General features: G+C 49.9%; 1 protein-coding gene across 2 annotated transcripts in view; it reads right to left on the bottom strand.

The window, feature by feature from the left end:
* Wcy (WW domain-containing adapter protein with coiled-coil wacky) overlaps positions 1-20,307 on the bottom strand; it is a 115,655-nt gene that overhangs the window by 50,643 nt on the left and 44,705 nt on the right. For both annotated transcript variants that reach the window (XM_077688209.1, XM_077688208.1), the window contains exons 4-9: positions 11,562-11,609; positions 9,432-9,613; positions 7,128-7,285; positions 6,305-6,531; positions 4,977-5,117; positions 4,665-4,847 (exon numbers count right to left, since the gene is read on the bottom strand). In XM_077688209.1, coding sequence (XP_077544335.1) covers positions 4,665-4,847; positions 4,977-5,117; positions 6,305-6,531; positions 7,128-7,285; positions 9,432-9,613; positions 11,562-11,609 — 939 coding nt within the window. The remainder of the gene's footprint in view (positions 1-4,664; positions 4,848-4,976; positions 5,118-6,304; positions 6,532-7,127; positions 7,286-9,431; positions 9,614-11,561; positions 11,610-20,307) is intronic.

The raw sequence follows: 20,307 nt of genomic DNA, 5'->3' as shown, positions 1-20,307 counted from the left end.
TAGCCCAGACTCAACACGGACACAAGAAGAAACCAGACAGATGACAGCGCTTTCGTCCGTTCTTTTTTTGTGTGTGTGTTCATGCCAAGTCACAATATGTTCAAGAACCACTTCCAACTAGTCTAACTGTCGGATCTTCTAAAGGTGGACTGCGTTAGCGCATATCCAAAACACAGCAGTCTCTTCCCATGATGATGATTTTGGGTCTGGAGGTCATCTTCCCAGAGGTCTGGAGGTCATCTAGCAGTTATGTTAATCTGAGTGTACCTACACGGGGCACACAAAGGAACAGTGATTTAAGAGATGCATCCAGAAAATGCGAGTCCACTAGCTTGACCAATACACTTGGAAAGCCTTTCTACTACGTATTAAAATGGTGTGTACTTTATTCACGGTTCATTTCAAGAATGCATGGCCACCTCCATTTCACTTTCACAAGTTTTTAGTTATACCAGCCAATTCTTGCCTTACGTTGCAATCAGAAATTTGGTACAGACCACTCAGTACATCCGAGCAATACTGCTACAAGGTCATATTAACTCTATAGCAACAAAACCAACCACAAAAATATTGCAACATGTTTTTTAACCCTGCAATAGAGAACAACTTTGGCTTCAATTAGTGGAAGTTTGAAAATAATCAAAAACTGCCCCATTTTTTTGATATCAGTTTTAAATTTTATAATTCACCACTTTTTCTACATAAACTAAAGTTGGCACGAAGAATTGAAAAGGATAGAGGAATAATACTTAGAAAATTGAACTCCCTAGCTTGCCTAAATGGAGAGAAGCAAGGCCCGACATTTTGTCAATTTGTGAAACAGAGTCAAGTGTCAAGTTTGTAATTTTTTATTAAAAAGAATTTTACTTGGAAATATAAAATAAATGTGCGAGCTCATTTGACATTGTGCAAAGTCTCTCCAGAAAAATCCCTGCGACAATAGTTCTAATAGTTTGTGTTTTACACCTGTAAAAGTTCCGAATTTCGCGCTACTTGTCAATGCACCTGCCACCCGAGCTGGATTTGGGAATTCTCTTTTAGGTAGGCAAAACTCTTTACGGAGAGCTAACTTCAGATATGTTTTTCCCTGTGCACAAAGGGCTGTATATAAAACTTTTGTTAAAATTAAAGATGTCGACCGGACACGCCTGTCCCGCCTCCTGTGAAAACACCCGACCGCACTTGTGCTGCACGCCCATAGAAAGGGAGAGAAGCACGCACCCCAGACGGCATCAGGGAACACCACAGAAGGCAAACAAGGCACAAAAAGCAAGCGAAAGGCCCTGAGCCAACAATCCCGACCCTGAGCTCAGGCTGGACAAGATCCACAACAATCAGCCTGGTAGTGCGTGAATGCCCGCAGCAGACGTTCGCGGTACTGAGAAACGCCAACTGTGAGACTCTCCTCAGCGACCTGGATAGAGCACCTTTAGCTACCATGTCGGATGCCGCAGTCGATGGCCACTGGAGGGCACAACCGCGGCCTTGTGACAGCATGCCCTGCCCCCGTTGTGAGTAAGTTTTCCTGATTTACCTCCAACGAACCTGCAGGTGCTGCCTTTGGAAGAGTCTATTGCGGGCCACTGTGGAAAGAGTTTACAACTCCTTCATTTATGGTTCATTACGACCTATGCACTTTCATCTCAAGGTCACAGCCGAGAACTGCCACCACTTTTTACTTTATCCAAAAGCAGAAAATACAGTCTATGCTCGTTACAGCGGATCCAGTAGCAACGAACTTCCGGTTACAACAGACCATTTCTGTTAATTTGCTTGGTCCCTATGCATTTCAAGAGGAATCCATTCCGCTCATACTTTACCCGGCTATAGCAGACTATCGGCTACAACAGACTAAATTTCGGACAAAAATTGTTTTGACAATGTTAATTGCGGAGTTTCCCGGTTCTGGCACCCAATATGCTTTTTCTTGTTTATTTTGGTGAAGAAACTACTATGTCAGGCAACATTGCTGGCATTACGCAACCAGCGGCAAGGTAGTTGATTTCACTGTCTGGTAAACTAAGCATAATTAACGCTGTCGAACATGGCGCAAAACAGGCCGACATCACCAGAAGTACAGGCCTGCCTGGGCAGACGGTCCACTCGACCGTCAAGTACAAGGAAGCCGCCGAAAAACGCGACTCCAGGGAGACTGAAGAACAGCGCTTTCGCATCGCTAAAGCGGGATTCACACGACGGAGAAACCCTCTCACGGAGGCGGACAGATATGTGACGTCAACAGCACGTGACCGGATTATCCGGCCTGGCGGCGCATCCACACGTGCGGAGCTACGCGGAGTGACCAGCAGACGACAGCGCCGAGGAACAGGTTCCATTCCCCGCCGAGGGCCACCGCCGTCGAGCGAAAACATGCGGAGGCATTTTCTTTCGCACAGCCACCGCGGGCTATCCCCACCGAGGGGCGGAGCCTAAAACCTGTCATGTGAGCGGGTCCCGCGGGCCAAAACGAGAGGGTTTCTCCGTCGTGTGAATCCCGCTTAAGCGGCGCACCCGGAGTACGAGTTTGCCCTCGCCACAGTATTATATGCAATAAAGAACTCAGGTTCAGTAAGTTCAACATTTATTACTCCCACACATGCATCGTTCTCGTTCCGTTCGATAAAAGAGCTAAGAAATGCCTCAAAGAGGGGGATGGTTCCCATCCATTGTGTGCACATCTGCCGCTGGCCATGTGTAGTCCAATGTAGTCCATGTAGTCCATGTGTAGTCACAGCTGTCCATCAGATTATTCCGTATCAGCTGTTTTACTGACCAGACTAAGATCATAAAAATGCCGAAACTGCTTTGGGGAAGCGTCAGGCAGTGATCCGCATTGAACGGTTTTAGGCAAACCTGCCTTATAATGAAGGGTTTGAAAAGAGCCCGGCCAGTTCTGCTGGCCACAATTGATTTTCATAGCTGGTTAGTAATTGCTCCTAGTTATATTGCGGCTTCATTTGCTCAGCTTAGCATGCACCTCTACGCACTCGACCGCATGTGCTAGGCCTTTTCCAAGTGCCGGTGCCAAGCTTCAAATACAGCATTAGCGATTCCTTTCCCCCTGTGTGAATGCTGTGCAGAGATGCTGCAGGCATGCAAAAAGAACATATTGTCTGATGCATGCATGTTCAATACTTGTCAAAGTTTCCACTTTACGCTGCTCATACAGTAAAAGCTCATTAATTCCTCACTCAATAATTTAAATTTTTAAATAATTCCAAATAAAGTGGCGCGGTCCAGCCATGCTCCATAAAGCCCCATGTATTAAAAAGCTTGTTAATTCCAACGCCAATTCAGTCTGCCGCAGGTAATTCGAACTGCGCGCCGCCGTAACTAGCTTACAGCCGCTTTCGAAAGATGGTGCAGGGTTGATAAAAACTCGATTCGAACGCTAATGCAGTCCGCTGCGGACAATTCGAACTGCGTGCCGCAATAACTAGCTTGCAGTCGCTATCGAAAGATGGCGCTGGGTCGATAAAAATCGCAAATTGTTTCCGTCCCTGCGCCATCAGCAACACTAACACGGACATCAGGGAAGTTGTAAGGGAGGTTCCCGTTCATGTGCATGCAGTGCTCAATGGATGCCGACTTCGGCGACTACATGAATTTAGACAGCTGCGCCGCTGTCTGCAGGGCCGTCACAGATGACGAAAGTATCGCCCAAACCTTTGGCGAAGACGAACCTGCCATGGACGATGACGACGCGAGTGAAGAAGATGAAGCGCTGGTAAGGCCTTCACTGCCGACAGTCATGGAAGGAGTCGGTTACGCTTGGCTATTTTTCAGCTTCGCGGATGGGAAATGGATGGATTGCGGGGTTTAACGCGCCGACGCAACGCAGGCGATAAGGTGCGCCGTAGTGGAGGGCTCCAGATTAATCTTGACCACCTGGGGATCTTTAATGTGCGCCGAAATCTTGTACGCACGGGCATTTTTGCTTTTTGTCTCTATCAGAAAAGCAACTGCCACTGCTGGGAATCGAACCCACATTCTCGTGCTCAGCAGCGCATGGCCTTAGCCACTGAGCCACTGCGGTGTGTTTGAAGATGGGAAAGAAGACGTTCGGCAAATTAGAGCTCTCGAAGATCGAGCAATGGCAATCGCCTTTAGAGAAAAAAAAGCACAGTACAATAACAACAGATTCCCTTTCTAAATAAAAAAGTAAAAGTTGCACTTGGAGGTGCTGCTAATTTCCTTGTTCGCAAATCTTGCCAATTTTTTAATCCTTTTGTTAGTTCGAATTTTGGTTAATACGAACTCGTTAGGTGCCCCATTAAATTTGCATTAACGAGCTTTTACTGTATAATCCTCCCTTTAAGATACTGCATACTTCGGGTACAGACTGACATTTTTTTTCTGGATTACCGGGGTCCGTTGTAACGAGCGCAGACTGTATACGCAGACAGGTCCAAAAAACTTTACCCCTGAAGAAATTCTAAGAATAAATTTCTAAGAAGGCTATGTACGTGCTCAGAGTGTTCAACCAAAACGTTTGCCTGGTCTTTAAGAGAATCCCCCTGGTGGTGGTGATCACAAGATGTAAACTGTGTTTTGTTTGTTCTTTCAGCTTCCCGATATGTCCCCCCCCCCTTCCAATGCTCTGACTCGGCCTCGAGGTGGACGGGGGAAGATGGAGGAGGTGGAGGAGGGGGCCAGCAGCAAACCTTCCTGGGGCGACATGTCGTCCAGCTTGGGCAGCCCCCGCGTGCCGGCCAGCTGCGACATCATCTTGGGCAGCTGGGCCAGCGTCACGGCTGGGGTAGGGGGCAGGAGCATCGCGCGGCTCGTCTCGGGGGTGGCCCGGCCACCACCCCCGGGCGGGGGGGAAATGTCCATGTCCTGCGCATCTGTGGGGGTGGGGGGGGCAATGGGCACGTCAGCACCGGCACCTCGCTGGGAGCACCTGCTGTGGACCACCCCTGGCACCCCCGCTGCCCTCGAGCCTCCGCCACCACCCAGCGGAACGGCCTCCTCACCTTTCCGGGGGTCCACGTTACGCGGCTGCGAAGGTCGCCGGGTGGAGGGGACATCCTGCCGCGCCTGCTGGTATGGCCGGCTGGAGCTGGACACCGTAGAGTTGCTGCCTGTGGAATGCTTGTCACTCGCTGCTGCTGCGGCTGCACCGGAAATGGGGGGACAAGGGCTGCCTCACAGGGTGCCGCTTTGTGAAAGTGCTTCTAGGTTGTTGTGTTACACGAGAGCAAATGACATCCACCATTGGTCATTTGTTTTGACCTACATGAGAATAGCCAACGATATGCAATGCTCATGGCATTACATGGTGGGATGACTTCTCAGAACCCATTCTTATTTGCTTCTGAACCAAATGAGTAGCCTAGACAGTGTGAATGAGTTAAAAATAGCAACGTTTAATAGTAGAGAGTTTTAGCAGTCCGTCCGTTCCGTCGTGTACAGGGGGGATTAAAAGAAATGCGAACAACGGAGCGCACAGCCTCCGACGCATACTGCACCGCCTGGCTGCAAAGTCAGTAAACTGTGCGCATGCGCACTACTTCGAGAGCGTTTGAGAGCGTGGCCTACATTATCGGGAAATGCTTGATCGAGAACCGACGCCGGCCGTTTATTTTGAGGCGGCGTTTCACGCTGCGTCGCCACTGAGCAGGATGATCGTTGAAGGGCATCATGCTAGCTGCAATCAGCCTGCTGCGCGCTTTGCTCCCAAATGAGTAGATAACAGTATGCTCAGTGGCGACAGAGCATAACAAGACGCTTTAAAATAAATCACCGGCGTCGCTTCTTTTTCAAGCATTTCCCCTAACAGTAGGCCACACTCTCAAAACGCTCTGAATGAACTACGCATGCGCGCAGTTTACTGACAGTGCAGCCAGACGGTGTGGCATGCGGCGGAGGCTGTATGCTCCGTTGTTCGTATTTCTTTTAATCCCCCCTGTACGTAGCTACCGTGTTTACCGGGTCCCGTCTGGGCCTTCGGCATTCCGGCATTCGTCGCGGTAGGGGGATTAGTTCCGCGGGCCAGCCTTTGCCATGTCCACACATCCGCCACAGTGGGGGGCGCCTCCTCTCCCGCGCACACCCCTGAACAACCTTCTGACAGCTAGATTAAATTGGTTAACACCTGGATTAAATTAGATGGCACTTGGATTAAATTGTACGGCAATTGGATTACACTGAGCGGGAAAACCTGTAGTTTCACTGGACGTAACCTTAGGGTCAACCCCAACAGGCAACCCCTACGAGGCACGAAACACTCGACGGGCGGTGCACAATGACCGATCAATCCACCCTCCCTGCTTCCATTCGGTCCAGACAGAGATGTGCTCACCTCGGCTGCACATGGAGGAGGAAGTGGTGATGGGGGGAGCCGTGGTGGGGGCTGGTGAAGCCACAGTGGTCGGCGGCCGGTCCTGCGAGCGCGACTTTGGCCTGGGCCCACTCCCCGGGTCAGTGGGCGTGGAGGTCGCAAGGCCTCGCTGCATGCTCCCACTGCTGCTGCAGCTGCTATTGCTGCTGTTGCTGTTGCCGACCCCACTGCCGGCCCCGGGCTGCTGCCTGGGCACCGTGCACCACAGTCAGCCCCCCACTTCCCCAAAGGCCTGCTGCACAAGCTGGTGGCCGCGCAAAGCACACCACTTCCCGTGGGAGGAGGACAACGATGCACGTAATTGGTCCCCCTACAACTCGGTACTCGTGACCCTTCAGAGAAACAAACTGCCCCACAAAAATTAGCAGAACGTAATTTCACTATTTTCTCTAAGTTTTCTCCACCTGCAAGGGCCACTGTCGTACTGCTTTGCAAGATTCTACGGGATGGAAACTTAATCCATGGCACATATGAAACCATATGAGAAACTACATCTCTCTCACGGCACTCTTCAATTAATGGGCTGAAACAATCAAGTTAAAACTAAAGCAGAGGAAAAACAATTCAGATGGCTGAAACATGCATGTAACGGCACTCGCATTTCTTCATCATTCATTCTTTTGAACAGTTATGCATGAAGATGTTGCTAGCCTGAAAGTGCAACACATTTTCCTGAAATATGTTCACATTGTGGGAAGAGCAAAAAAATTCTAATCTGGCACATGGGACGCTCCATTTTTCAAAGCTCGGTGCAAGAAAGAATGATCTCCCTCGGCAGACTCACTTTTCCCAGTCGACCCACTCCTTGGGCTTCTCCCACTGCGAGATCTCGGTCTTGCAGTTGTAATAGTACTTCTTCCCCGACGAGCTGACATGCTCGGACCAGTCGCCCACCTGCTGCCGCCGGTCCTTGTTCTCTGTTGCCGGGGGCTGCGGCTGCGGCTGCGGGGAAGGGGGGGCACGCACCACTCAGCACAAACATGGCAGCGCACTGCAAACCAGTGCGATGCCTGTCCCCCTCCTTGCAGGAAAACCAAGGCCTCGGGACTTGCGCCACAATACATTACACGGGTTAAACTGCAACCACAAAGGGACTGCAACAATGGCCTAACAATGATGCACAACAGGCAGCACGGATTAAAACGCACGCGTCGTTCGGGTAACAAAAAAATGCACCATTCAGTCAGGTACACTGAGAGTCCAAAAACTGCTGAAGAAAAGTGGGTGAAGACGGTGAAGGCTCTCTCTGCTGGTAATTGCATGAGAAATTAATTTGATATTCTGGCTATTACACTAAAGTTATGAAGCAATAAAATGCCACCCCCCCCCCATGTTTTCTTGGGAACATGGCAGCCTTGAACAGAAAGGCAAGAGCACGCAGGCAAAGCGAGAGCTATGCCAGGAGGCACCGAGATCAGCCGTCCTTTGTTCGGTTTTCCAGTTTGTCACCTGACATGCTGCAGTGCTGGCACCATTTTTGCGAGTTTTTACTGCGCCATCAAAAGCAGCACCAGGCTTTTCCAATGAAAATGCACAAAATCCCCAGTACCACCAACTCATTACCGTTACAATGCATTGTTCTGGTGACGGACACATTTGCAAGCTCCCTGTTATGAAGCCTATTCTGTTTTCAAAGATGCAATTTCCATTTTCTCCTACAGCACAGCCACTCAGTGCACTCTTGGGGACCCCGTATCTCCTTCCATAAGGTCTTGGCGGCAGGGTCTTCACCCCGCATGCGCCACTCGCATGCTGCTCCCAGTGGCCCCACAAGAGGATGCTGGAGCGAGGAGGCTCCTTCCTAGTGGGGCCCCTTCGATTTGGCTGCACCAGTTCACGGGGTGCTGCACTGTCAGTGATGTGATTGGGTAGAGTCATTTTGGAGCAGCCAGAATGGGCATTTCCATTTGAGAAATATCGCTAGAGGGGGATGAAAACAACCGATAGGAGCACCAGGAGCAGCATCCTGGACACGCAGAAATATTTAAACAAGTAAAATGCCTACAGTGCAGTCAAGTTTCTGCCGCATAGACATCTTAACAGTGATTATCAAATGCCCTCGAGACAAACACCGAGAACCTTCGTGCAAGTGTGCATGTTCACCACATGAACCAACAAATCAAAAGAACTCGACCTTTTTGGTAAGCTGTAGAACTTTTCGTGAAACTATAATGAACAAAACACAGTCACATAATGCGGACAGTTTGATGTGCATACAAAAAATTAGAACATTCAGAAGCAGAAACAAAAAAGGCTAGATGGCAATAAAACACAACATGATAAGATGCACTGAAAATGCCTGAACTTGTTGAAGAAACCAGACCACGTAATGAAACAAAACAGGCCCTTGTGCTACACCCGCGCTTATACACCCGCACTTACACTGGGTAAATATGCAACTGAAGTACAACTGTCGTGACTGGTGCACACTTTCCTTTTGTGCCATTTTTATTTTACCCTTGCTGAAGCTCTCAAACTTTACGCTGTGGCTAATGAGTAGCCTTTCACCGCCTCCCCTTCCTGCTGGACCCAGTCTCGGTCACCTCCCCAAGGAGACAGGATGCCGCTGCCTGAGCTTCTTCAGCTGCAATGCACTCCCTGTAGTTTTTGTTTGCGTTCACACTGCTCGCAAAACCTCCGGTGTCATACTGAAGCAACTTGCATCTCCTTCAGAGCGCTTGCAGAATGAAACAATGTGCCTGATGCCATTGACACTCTGCATTGTCAACCAAGCCCTTTCTTTAAGGTGAACCCCCTTTCCACATCTGCATTTCCATGTGGAATGCAAAGCAATGCCCCCACTAGCCCAGTCAAGAGAGGGAATTTAGTTGTGCTGCCAGCCTTTCCTGCTCAAAAATCGGCAGCCAATACTTGTCAGTCCTTGCAGACGGATGTGATTCAACATGTTCCAGCTGAAGGAGCATGTATTCGCCCATCAAGGTGGAGACATCGCAGTGTTGGATCCCTTACGGCAGCCTAATGGCCGGTCTCCTCAAATGAGGGCAAGAGGACTCCTCTTCCCTGCACACACCACCTGCCCTGTCCTCATCACTGTGACAGGCCAGGCCCAGTGTCGCCACACACCCACCTCCACTTGGCTTCTCTCGTGGTTGGTGCGATGGGCCGTGCTGTCGACTGGCCGCGGCTTGGATGGCTCCTTGGCCCCGCTGCTGCTGCTGCCGCTGCCGCCGCCACCGCCGCCACCACCGCCGCCTCCCAGGGAACTGTTCTTGCTAAAGCGGTCCTTGTAAGCAGGAGACTTGCTTGATCCTGTTCACACCAAACAGCAGTCCAGGTGAGCACCACGGACCCAATGATCTAGCCAGTGGTTGAACCCATAGGAGAGGACAGCAAAACACATGCATTCAGGGAAAGAGTGACCAGCCGCCTTGGGTGACCAACAGTTACTGAATTTTAGCCTCAAACCTCAACAGTGGGGCTTCAAAACAGGCGTCATCGCACGTGCCGACACATGCACTGGCAAACTACCCTTAACTCTTTCGTGACCATGCCTATTCAAATTCATTCAATTTGAACGATACCTTGGGAGCCCCTTTTCATAGTGTTCCAGGCGTTGCTAGAACAAGTAAACCTATTTGGAGTTAGCTCAGCAAAGGCCCTGCCAAAATCAGTTTTGTTTTCATTTCTGCAACAAAAACTTGATTTTTGACATGTGTTTGCATCACCTGGGTGTGGAAAAGGGCCGTGGTCATTGTGCGTCACTGCTACCAAGGGCAGAATGCGTGCCACTCATAATTACTCTGCATCAGCGTTTGGTTTTTGTTATCAGGGCACGAATTGTGAACCAGCAAACGATTTTCAATCGTCAGGTTTGCACTCTGGCAGTAACAATTCCTGAAATTGGCTGAAAATGTCAAGCAGTGCCAGCTTGCAAAGCTACTTTATAACTCTAGGCAGTATTATTGCCTTTGCGCATGTTGTTCTAGGTCGTGTTGTAGTTCTACTTGCCACAGGACCATTCGCGAACATTTGCAACAGTTTCGGTTTCGTTCCTGCATCGCGAAATTCATACCTATTTGGCGCTACTACACAGTTACCCAACTTCAAGCCTACCTGCCATGGCACCTTGAGCATCTGCGACTGGTCCTCGAAAAAAGCATGCGGCTGCTGATTTCACCTAACCCTAACCCGATTTCTGCGATAAGAACTTCCAATGCAAGTCAAAAGATAACACCCAGTCACCAGATATCTGTTCCGACGAGGAGAGTGCTTCAAACCGGCCTCACACACTGCCAGCTGTTCGCCTGCCAGTTTCGTTTCCATGCGAGGTTATATCCGGGTGTCTAGTGTTGCTTTAGTTGAACTGTCTATTCGGACGGAGTCTCTAATAAATTTTGTACTGTTTCATTTCAAAAATGTTAGGCGGCGCTGCAATGGAGGAGGCTCGTAGTGCTGATCGTGTTTATTACGCTAGAGCTACTTGGCCAAAGTTTGCAGTGCACGATTCTAGCACAACGCACCTCATTCCTGCAAGCAAGGCTACAATAGCAAGTCAGAAGATGATAATAAAGCGCAACTTTATGTTTTGCCTAAGAGATAACTGACAGTGAACGTGTCAACAAGCATCAACCAAAGTAAATGCATCAACCACGGAGTTTCATTTTCAACTTCATGATTGGTTTTCCGCATTGCGTGCTTGTCTCAAATACTGTGCTGGCCGTAAATGCAGTCAGTCATTGACAAGATGTTTTTACGTTATGTGGGGGCAAATTGGTGCCCCTGATAATGTCAAACTGCCAGATTTCTTCCAGGGAACCACCCGAAATCGCACATTTTGAAATGGAGGTTGGGCTTCACTGCATGGCACGAGCACAACGCGTGCTACCATTTTTTTTTTTATATATCTGACCAACTGTTCGTAGAAGTCGGCATTTTTCTAGGGCGTTTTTTAAACTAATTTTTTTGTACTACTGCTGGTTTGTTATACACAACTCCTTTTTTATCATTTTCTTCGACAACTTGACAAAAAGTTTGATTTTGATTTTTTTTTCCGCAACTATGATGTATGAAAACATCTAAAGAACTGGTGTTATTAGAAAGGCTGTTAAATAATTACACTTTGTGTTCCTATAATTAGTGCCTAACCAATTTTTGTTAGCAGAAAAAGATGCTTTCCTGGACCCCTACAAATCGGTCAATTTTCCCGCGGTCACGAAAGAGTTAGTGGAGGCAAAAGGAGAGGGAAAAAGACAATTACCCGATGAGGAATTCTTGTACTTGCTGTCGTGAACATACCTAACGTACCCTGAAAATGAACAGAGCAGTACAAATGAGACAATTCAAATGGCGGGCACCAGCCTGGAATCCCTGTTTGGGCACAATCCAGGGGGCCCAGTGACAGCATGCACCCTTGGCCCTCACGACCCTCCCTGCCTCTGGGACAAAATGGCTAGGCACTGCGGAGGTTTGCGGCATCCGGGCTTTCTCGTTATCCCCGCACACAATCTCTCTGCACACCTTGTAGCCCTGGGTACAGAAGTGCCTGCTCCAAAGCCCAGAAAGTGCTCAAAATTACGCACAAACAACATCCCACAACACAACTCCTCTGCACACAACAGCTGACTGCCCCTCAAAATGCGTCCTGCCACCGTCCTCTGGCTGTTTCTGGTGCCTTGCCTGTACAAGCAATGAAGGCTGCGTCTCAGCAGCACTGTCCACTACAACGCCTGATTATCTCAGTGGTTGGCTCACTTATCGGATGAAAAATTGAGTGGCAGCTCACACACACATCCTGTTGCCATATCACATTTTTCCAAAATAAAAGTGAGCTCTCCGTTTACAGCCATCAATAATGCATACTTGATTATGCTAATTGCTGCAGTAACTGTACAACATACATATTGCCGTCTGCTGCTCAACATCGGAAAAGGGCTGCCGGCTTGGCAAGCTGGTACTATGCAGCTTTTATCGTTGGTCCTTGAAATGTATAGAAATGGCAAAATAAAATCCTTGGACTTGAAGGCCATCAAGCAAAGAATTTTCCTGTCTATAGCACCCATTTTAAGTATGCTGGGTAAAAATACATTACACCATGAACCAATTTATGGGCAAAGGGTAAGCCCTATATTTCCCATGCATTTTTTGCCATGTTGAGGAACCGTTTTCTGTAACTAAGGAAGGCATCTAAAAACTGCATACAGTATTAATTACTACCCAATTTAGTGCTCTTTCAACTGTAATAAATTGATTAAAATCTGAGAAATTAGTATTTTGAAGAAATTGTTCCCAACTGCAAATTTTGGCTACATTTGCACATTTCAAAATTTATATCAGCAAAACTGTCAAGTGCATAACTGTCAAGTGCATATTTTCAATTCTAGTGGTTAGACATGGGAAATAGTGGTACCTATGTAATAATAAACATGGTTTTGAGAGAGAGAGAAATAAACGTTTAATGAAAACGAGCAAATTTGGTGCTAGATGGCAGGGACACCAGCCCTGTGGGGGGCGTCCTTAGTCCGGGATGCCCTGGTCCTGGCTGGCTGCCCGGGCTCTAGCAACAACCTCATTTTACGCCGCAAGGTCCAAGCTGGTCAGCCGGTCCACCCACTGCTCGTAAGTAGGGTTGGGGATTGGAGATAAAGACGGTGATTGCTGGCAATCCCGTACCAGGTGCTATAGGGTGCCAGGGGACGGGCAGTAGGCACAGGTCGTGTAGTATTGGGTAGGGTACATTTTGTGGAGGAGGGTACGGTGGGGGTAGGAGTTAGTTTGTAGCCTTCGGAGGGTAGTGGCTTCGCGACGACTCAGGCGAGGGTGACAGGGAGGATATCTGCGGCGGCGGTAGTGGGTGAGGAGATCAGGGGGGTGAGAGGGGTATCTGGGCAAGGAGGCTGCCGCTCGGAGACGGCCCGGCGTGCATAGTCGCAGGCAGCGGCGTGGGCCGCATCATTTCCGGGGAGGTCAGCATGGCCGGGTGCCCACATGAGTTGGATGTCGGGTAGTTCGGAGTCAGCCTGAAGGATGACCCGCCGCGGTGGCTCTGTGGCTAAGGCGTTGCGCTGCTGAGCATGAGGTCGTGGGTTCGATTCCCGGCCGCGGCGGCCGCTTTTCTGATGGAGGCGAAAAGAAAACCGCCCGTGTGTACGAGATTTCGGCACACGTTAAAGATCCCCAGGTGGTCAAAATTAATCAGGAGCCCTCCACTACAGCGCGTTAAACACTACAATCAATCAATCAATCAGCCTGAAGGATGCGGAGAGCTGTGGGAGTAATGCGGCCCCGAAGATATCGGCGGCATGCTTCTTGCGAATCGCTAAGTACGGTGACGCAGTCTTTGGCTGTAGTGGCTGCTAAAGTAATGGCTGCTTCTACGGCCGTTGTGGCAGTGGTGGTGGGAATAGTGGCTGCCAAAAGCTGTTGAAAGCGGTGGTCAACAACGGCAACGGTGTAAACTCGCTGGGTGGAGTAGTGGGCAGCGTCCATGTACCGAGTGATGGAGCCGGTGCAACGCGGCCGCACGAGTGGCTCGGCGGGTGATGTTGAATTCCGGATGCACATTTCTGGGGATAGGAGCCACTGTGGTTCGATTCCGGATATCAGGCAGTATGCCATCCGGGCAGTCGTCGGGTGGGGGAGTGGTATAACCCAAGCGTTGAAGAGTGCAGCACCCCGTATATGTAAGGAGAAGGCGTCGTTGCTGTGACAGCGTGTACGCTTCAAGAAGTTTTCCCCAGGTGTTGTGGATTCCTAATTGGAGCAACTTGTAGATGGATGTAGTGGGCGGAAGGGCGAGCGCGGTCTTATAAGCCTGGAGAATGATCACGTTGAGCTTGTCTCACTCCGCAGGTTTGATGGCCAGGTATGGGGTCCCGTACATAAGGCGGTCAGTAATGCCTGAATGATGCGAACCGCATCGTGTTCTTGAAGGCCGAACCGACGGTGGGCAACACGGCGGACGAGTTGAGTGAGTTGGGTGAGCGTCCGCTGGAGTTGGAGGATGGTGCTAGAGCCGCTACCGTTCTTAGAGATGTTTAGTCTCGAGTATTCTTAGTGAGGCGACATTGGGTACTGGGTGGTTGTCGATGAAGAGGTCAGGATCTGCGAACGGGTCAGTGGGTTTCTTGTACGTGCTAGCACACAGTGCGATGACCGCAGATTTTTCTGGGCCGCATTTGAGGCCCCTCTCCTGCAGGTACTCCTGAATTACATCAATAGCAGTTTGGAGCGAACCCTGCTGCTGGCCGGTGTAGCCCCGTGCAATCCAGTGTGAGGTCATCAGCATACAGAGCATGATTGACCGTGGGGATTGCGCTAAGTAACGGTGGCAACTCTCGCATCGCTAGGTTGAATAGTAGCGGAGACACCACTGATCTTTGTGGTGTCCCCCTGGAGCGGAGAGTGAAACTCGTGGATCGGAGATGCCAGAGGCGAACGGTGGCCGTGCGGTTTTGGAGAAATGCAGTAAAATAGGCGTGCATTTGCGGACCGCAGTTTGTGGTTGCTAGTCCCTTGAGGATGGCCTCGTGTGTGATGTTGTCGAATGCACCTTTAATGTCAAGGGCAAGGACAGACTTCTTGCTCGAGGTGGTGAGGTGATCGACGATGTCCGCTTTGATTTGTAAGAGGATGTCCTGAGTAGAAAGGTGCGGGCGGAATCCAAACATGGTAGTGTGGAGGTAACCGTTGTCCTCGATGTAAGGAGTGAGGCGGTTAAGCACTATGTGTTCTAAAAGCTTGCCAGCACAGGACGTGAGGGAGATGGGATGAAGGTTTGCGGTGGTAATGGGTTTGTTTGGTTTAGAGATCAGCGTAATGTCCGCATGCCGTCACTGCTGGGGGAGGGTGCCAGCAGCCCAAAAGTGGTTATAGTAATCTAAGAGATGGTCAATTTCCGCGTGATCAAGGTTCCGCAGAAGCTTGTTGGGAAGTTGGTCGTTGCCTGGGGTGGTGTTGCGTGTGAGCTTTAGGATTGCAGCTTCCAGCTCCTGCAGAGTGAACTGGGCATCGAGAGAGGGATTAGGGGGCCCCTTGTAGGGTGGGTAGCGGGCTGAGGGTTGTGTCGGGTCTTCCTGAAGGGACTGCTGGAGAATACTCAACAGCTGGTCTTCCGTAACAGCTGGTCTTCCGTACTGGGGTAGTAGTGGACGAGGTGCTTGATGTGATGGTGTGTGGTAGCCTTTGTTTCCGTCTTGCCCATAAGGGAGCGGAGGAGGTGCCAGGTACGGCGGGTGCCCAAGGTACCTTGAAGTCTCACACAGAATTCTGCCCAGTTCTGCCGGCTGAAATGGCAAGCGTAGTTCTCTGCCTCTTCCGTCAGCTTTGCAATGCGGAGCCTAAGCTTATGGTTAGTGCGGTTGCGCTTCCCATATGTGGAGGAGGTGAGAGTCTGCAGCAGGAGTTTCTTGCGTTAGGTTGACAGTGGTAGTGTGTTGCCGACACAGGTCCAGTAATTTAGTTGTCCATGTGTCGATGCAATCAATTTTCTCAGCCGGTGTTTGTTTACGAACTCTTTCTAATTGGTGATGCGGGCCGTGCCGATTGAGGGTGCTTTGGGGCGGTAGTGCGATATCGTGAGTTAAATGACGTGATGGTCGCTGCCCAGGGTTTCGTCGTGGCGGGATCATACGGCATGCAAAACGTTGTAGGTGAGCGTGAGGTCCGGAGTAGTGTCCCTGGTAACACTTGTGCCAATACGGGTAGGGAGACCTGGTATATTGCACAGGTGAAAATGCTGTTGTTGCAGGGCATGAAAAAGACGTTGCCCCTTAGGAGTGTCATAGTGGTATCCCCACGCCGTGTGGGGGGAATTAAAATCACCAAGGAGAATAAGTCGGTGGCCACGGGTCCATTGCCGTAGTGTTTGTAGTAGGGCTTGGATGCCATGAAGGGGTTGTCGTGGGGTGTTGTAGATATTTAGTATGTATAAGCTGGGTTGCGTTTTCTTCGGAGGTAAAAGTTCCACAACTGTGCAGTCAAGGTCCATCGGTAAGGAATGGGTCTGTACCGCGTGCGCAGTACGAATGAGGTTGGCGGTGCGGGACGTGGGTTCAGTCTGGTGAGATTTGTAACCCTGAAGGATGATTGGCACCGCGTCCACTTCTTGCAGGGCTATAATATCTGAGGAATGTCATTGTGCATATGCTAACAAGGAGGGGCGTTTGTTGCGGTAGGAACAACAGTTCCATTGCCAGATGGTGAGAGCTGGAGATTTCCGTGGGATCATAGTCGAGCTATAGCTTGGACGGAGGTGGTGGGTTGTCGTTGGGTATCTAGCGTGCCGTCGTACTCCTCTTGATCAGATGGGATGGTCGAGCATGTGTCTTCTGATTCCGGGGCCAACTGACGGATCTTGGGCTTTTTGCATGCTTTAATAATGCGCATGCTGCCCTTGAGGGCTTGAAGGCGTTAGTCAAGGCTGTTAAGACGGCCATTAATGTGTTCGCCCATATCATGAACAAGTCGCTCAATGCGGGAAAGGTCCGTGGGGGCTGGGGTGCGCGCGGGGAGTGGTCTCTTCGTCAGGCATTGTGTCCGTGGGTGTTGCAGAAGCGCGAGACGAGTTGTGGATCAGTTTGTTTTGAGACAACTAAGTTTGAAGTACGAAAACGCCAAAAACACCATTCAAGGCATTTCTTTAGTAGCAACCAGCTTGGTAATCATTGCTGAAGTCATTGCTTCACTTTTCTTCCAAGCTGTCATGCAGCTCTGTCCACAAAGTACCATCAATTGTGGTCAACTTCTTTCAGCTGATTGACTGTGTTGCAGCCAGGCTTCAATCCTGATTTCAAAAATGTTGGCAAATGCAACACTAGCATCACTGAACGAAAGAACAGCATCCAATGGTGCAATCATTAGAGTGTGCAGCCCAACAAAAACACTTCTTGGCCCACATTCCCAAACAACATGGTTCGATGAGCTCCATTCTGATGAGATGAACACTTCCACTGCACAGTTCGCACATACACTTCTGTGGAGTTACATGAGAAATACATCCATCAACATTAGAGCATACCCACTGTCAGAATACTGGCAATTCTCCTCCCCAGGGGATGCTAAAAAGGCACAAGGCTTCAATGTTGAAAAGCTTGCTAGTTGAGTGCCTGGCACAAGGATGCCATACAGATCCCACATATTGTCATATGTTCCTTAAATCCGGCGCCAAGAGAGGACAGGGACAGTGACAAAATGGCTTGGTATGCCCACGTCTTACGCAGGAACAAGGCAGTTCAAGTTGCACAAAGCATTGCGCGCGTTCTCAGTTCATCGTCATTGAGAGGTCTGGAACTCGCTTTTAGAACCCTGTGCTCAAGCTCATCTGAAAAGGCTGTCCTACTCATCTAGTCGCCTTCAAAAACCATGCAATCTCAACAACCACTTGTTTGCAACACGCAACACTGGTGAAGGTTGCTGGATACGACTACCCTATGCCAAGGACCCCTCTGACCAGTCCGGAATGGCCTCGCCCTGTCCACACACCTGTCCATCAGCCTAGTGTGGTTACCTTACCTCCACTGCACCTAGATGTCAAGCCCCAGAACCCAAAGTGATGGCGCAAGCACTCACCTCCCAGGTAACTCCCGGAGCCATGCAGTCCTGCCACCTGCCATGGTGAGGGCTGGCATGAGCAGTTTGGGCGGGCTAATGGGACGCTCAGCAAAAACTTTGCAGTGTCTATTTTGCGCTCGAAGACGGTGCAAGGACGTGGTTCGAGAACCGTACAGCGAGCTTATCTAGTTGGGACGAATTCCGAACAGCTTCAGGAAACGTTTGCCACCAGAGACTGTCAAGACCACGCACAGCGGCTGTCAGAGTCGTGGATTCAGAAGCCCAATGAAACCGTGGTTTGCGGAGGACATGGCGTATTTGTTCAAGAGAGCACATGTCAAACTGAAGAGGCTGTGCTATCTGATGCATGACGTCAAAGAGCAGCTCTGCACAGGCCTCCTTGCACGGTAAGACTTCATTAAAGAAACAACAGCCATCAGGCGAGCCCGGCAAAGAGACATCCGGCAGTACGGCCGACATTTCACCTACCGTAAAATACCGATCAAGCGCACCCACCCTTACAAGCACCCCCCTCCCGTAATGCGAGTATTTCGAGTTTTTGCGTACTACCAAACAAGCCTGCCTACCCCCCGCCCCAACCACTCTCTTATGGCCCAAACTATCAAAACCGAAACCAATCTAAGAACACATGGCCTACCGTAAATTCTGCACATTCTTGCCATTTTGTTATTGTCATCTGACAGTGCCGAATGTGCTTGAGACTAGACTTCGTGACAACAGTGGTTCGTGGCATGCATTCATGTATACAGATAAGAAGAAAACTGACATCTCGCCACTTTGGTTCAGATAGAAAAAGGATATGCGAGCGGGACAAAAAGTAAGAGTTTGCTGCAGCAGAACTTTGGCAAGGCCAAGCTTTGGTGAAATGCAAGTTGAGCAACGGAGCGCCAGTTTTCAGTGGAGAAGTGGGTGGCACTCTTTTTAAATTTCGTGAACGAGAAAGAAGCGCAGGGCATGCTGTAACAGGCTTCTGTCGGAGGAAGCTGTTTAAATAGTGCACAGTTTGCAACTCAAATTTTGTTGCGTCGAGCCTGTACATCAAGCGATAGAAACAGTGGTATGGCGTTAGAATGCGTCATGTCACTAATGAAGGCCAGAGGACACTGTAAGGTTTCTCAGAGGCACAAAAGGCCTTGTGCTCCGCTGTAAATGCCCTCTGAACACCCCACAAATACCCCTTGATCAACATCTCAAAAATGGGCCAGATGATGGTTAGAATGGATCCTTTGGCTAACAGGACCAACAATGTAGTCGGTGAGAACACTGTGTGAATTTCTAACACTGGTTGTGCCAAGAGGGGCTTCGCAGTCTTCGTCTCATTCAGAATGTGTTGCTCACCAATTCACTGCACTATTTTTTCTTCACTTTTTCTAAGGGCTGGAGTAATGGGGTTAACAGTTTCATGCCACCAGTTTGAATTATGGGGCAGTTCCGAAAAAGGGCCACCTCCACAAAATTCCCTAAACTATCCCCATGTCGAGGCGGGGCGCTAGCTCAGCATTTTATGGCAGTGCATTACTGGTGCTGGAGCAAGTATAGCCAACAAAACATCCTCCCTCTGAAAACTAATTTAATCAGTTGCACAAGAAGACCTGCAGTTGAATGGGATAGGTGGGCTGGAACCTGTGCCTGCCTTGGTCGTTGATGTGGTACGCCAAGAAATCCGGCAAGCCTTTTCATTCCCGGAGCAGCAGATACAACCGCTACAAATTAGTTACGCAACAGCTCTGTGCCGCCAATCGCCCACTGCACCCACGCCACTGCCCCACGTGGTGCCTTAGGCCGGATCAGATTTGGCCGTGTACTCTCGGTCTCAATCTGAGAATTCATTCGGAACACGGTGCACCAGACAGACAGATCACCAGCCACTGTGTTTTCATTGTGGCGAAGCAGACCATGTTTATTGCTGTTGCCTGTACCGCGAAATCGGACTTTGCGGCTTATCACCTGCCCCCCCACCAACCTTGAATTGGTCAAAGACCTGCAGGAAGCCGAAGCTCACTTCGCTGTCAGACAAAGTCCCTCGCCAATCCTCCGACGTTCACTATCATCGTCTAGTGGTTTGTCAGATAACCGACCCCCGGAGACAGCCGCATGGAAGGTCCACTAGCCCTAGGTGGGGAAACTAACCACAGCAACCTCAGATGGCAAGGTTGCTCCCAGCAGACCTTTGCAAGGCCTTCGAGAACCAATGACCTCACCGACTGAACACACGACCTCTCTGACAGTGCCCACGACGTCGCCGCCTGAGCACACGGCGAATAGAACAGGTATCAGCGAAATTGGCAGTGGGACATTGTAGTTTCTATAGACAGGCACCAAGTGACTGCCTGGGTCGACAGTGGTGCAGACTACATTGCATTAGTTTGCCATACAACCATGATGCGAACATACCGCCGCGGTCCCGCATGATGGCTTCAGTCATATGTGATGTT

Source organism: Haemaphysalis longicornis, unplaced genomic scaffold (assembly GCF_048455015.1).
Source record: "Haemaphysalis longicornis isolate Haplotype H1 unplaced genomic scaffold, Haemaphysalis longicornis Haplotype H1 scaffold_1, whole genome shotgun sequence".
NCBI lineage: Eukaryota > Metazoa > Arthropoda > Arachnida > Ixodida > Ixodidae > Haemaphysalis > Haemaphysalis longicornis.
This window is presented reverse-complemented; position numbering and strand designations above follow the sequence as displayed.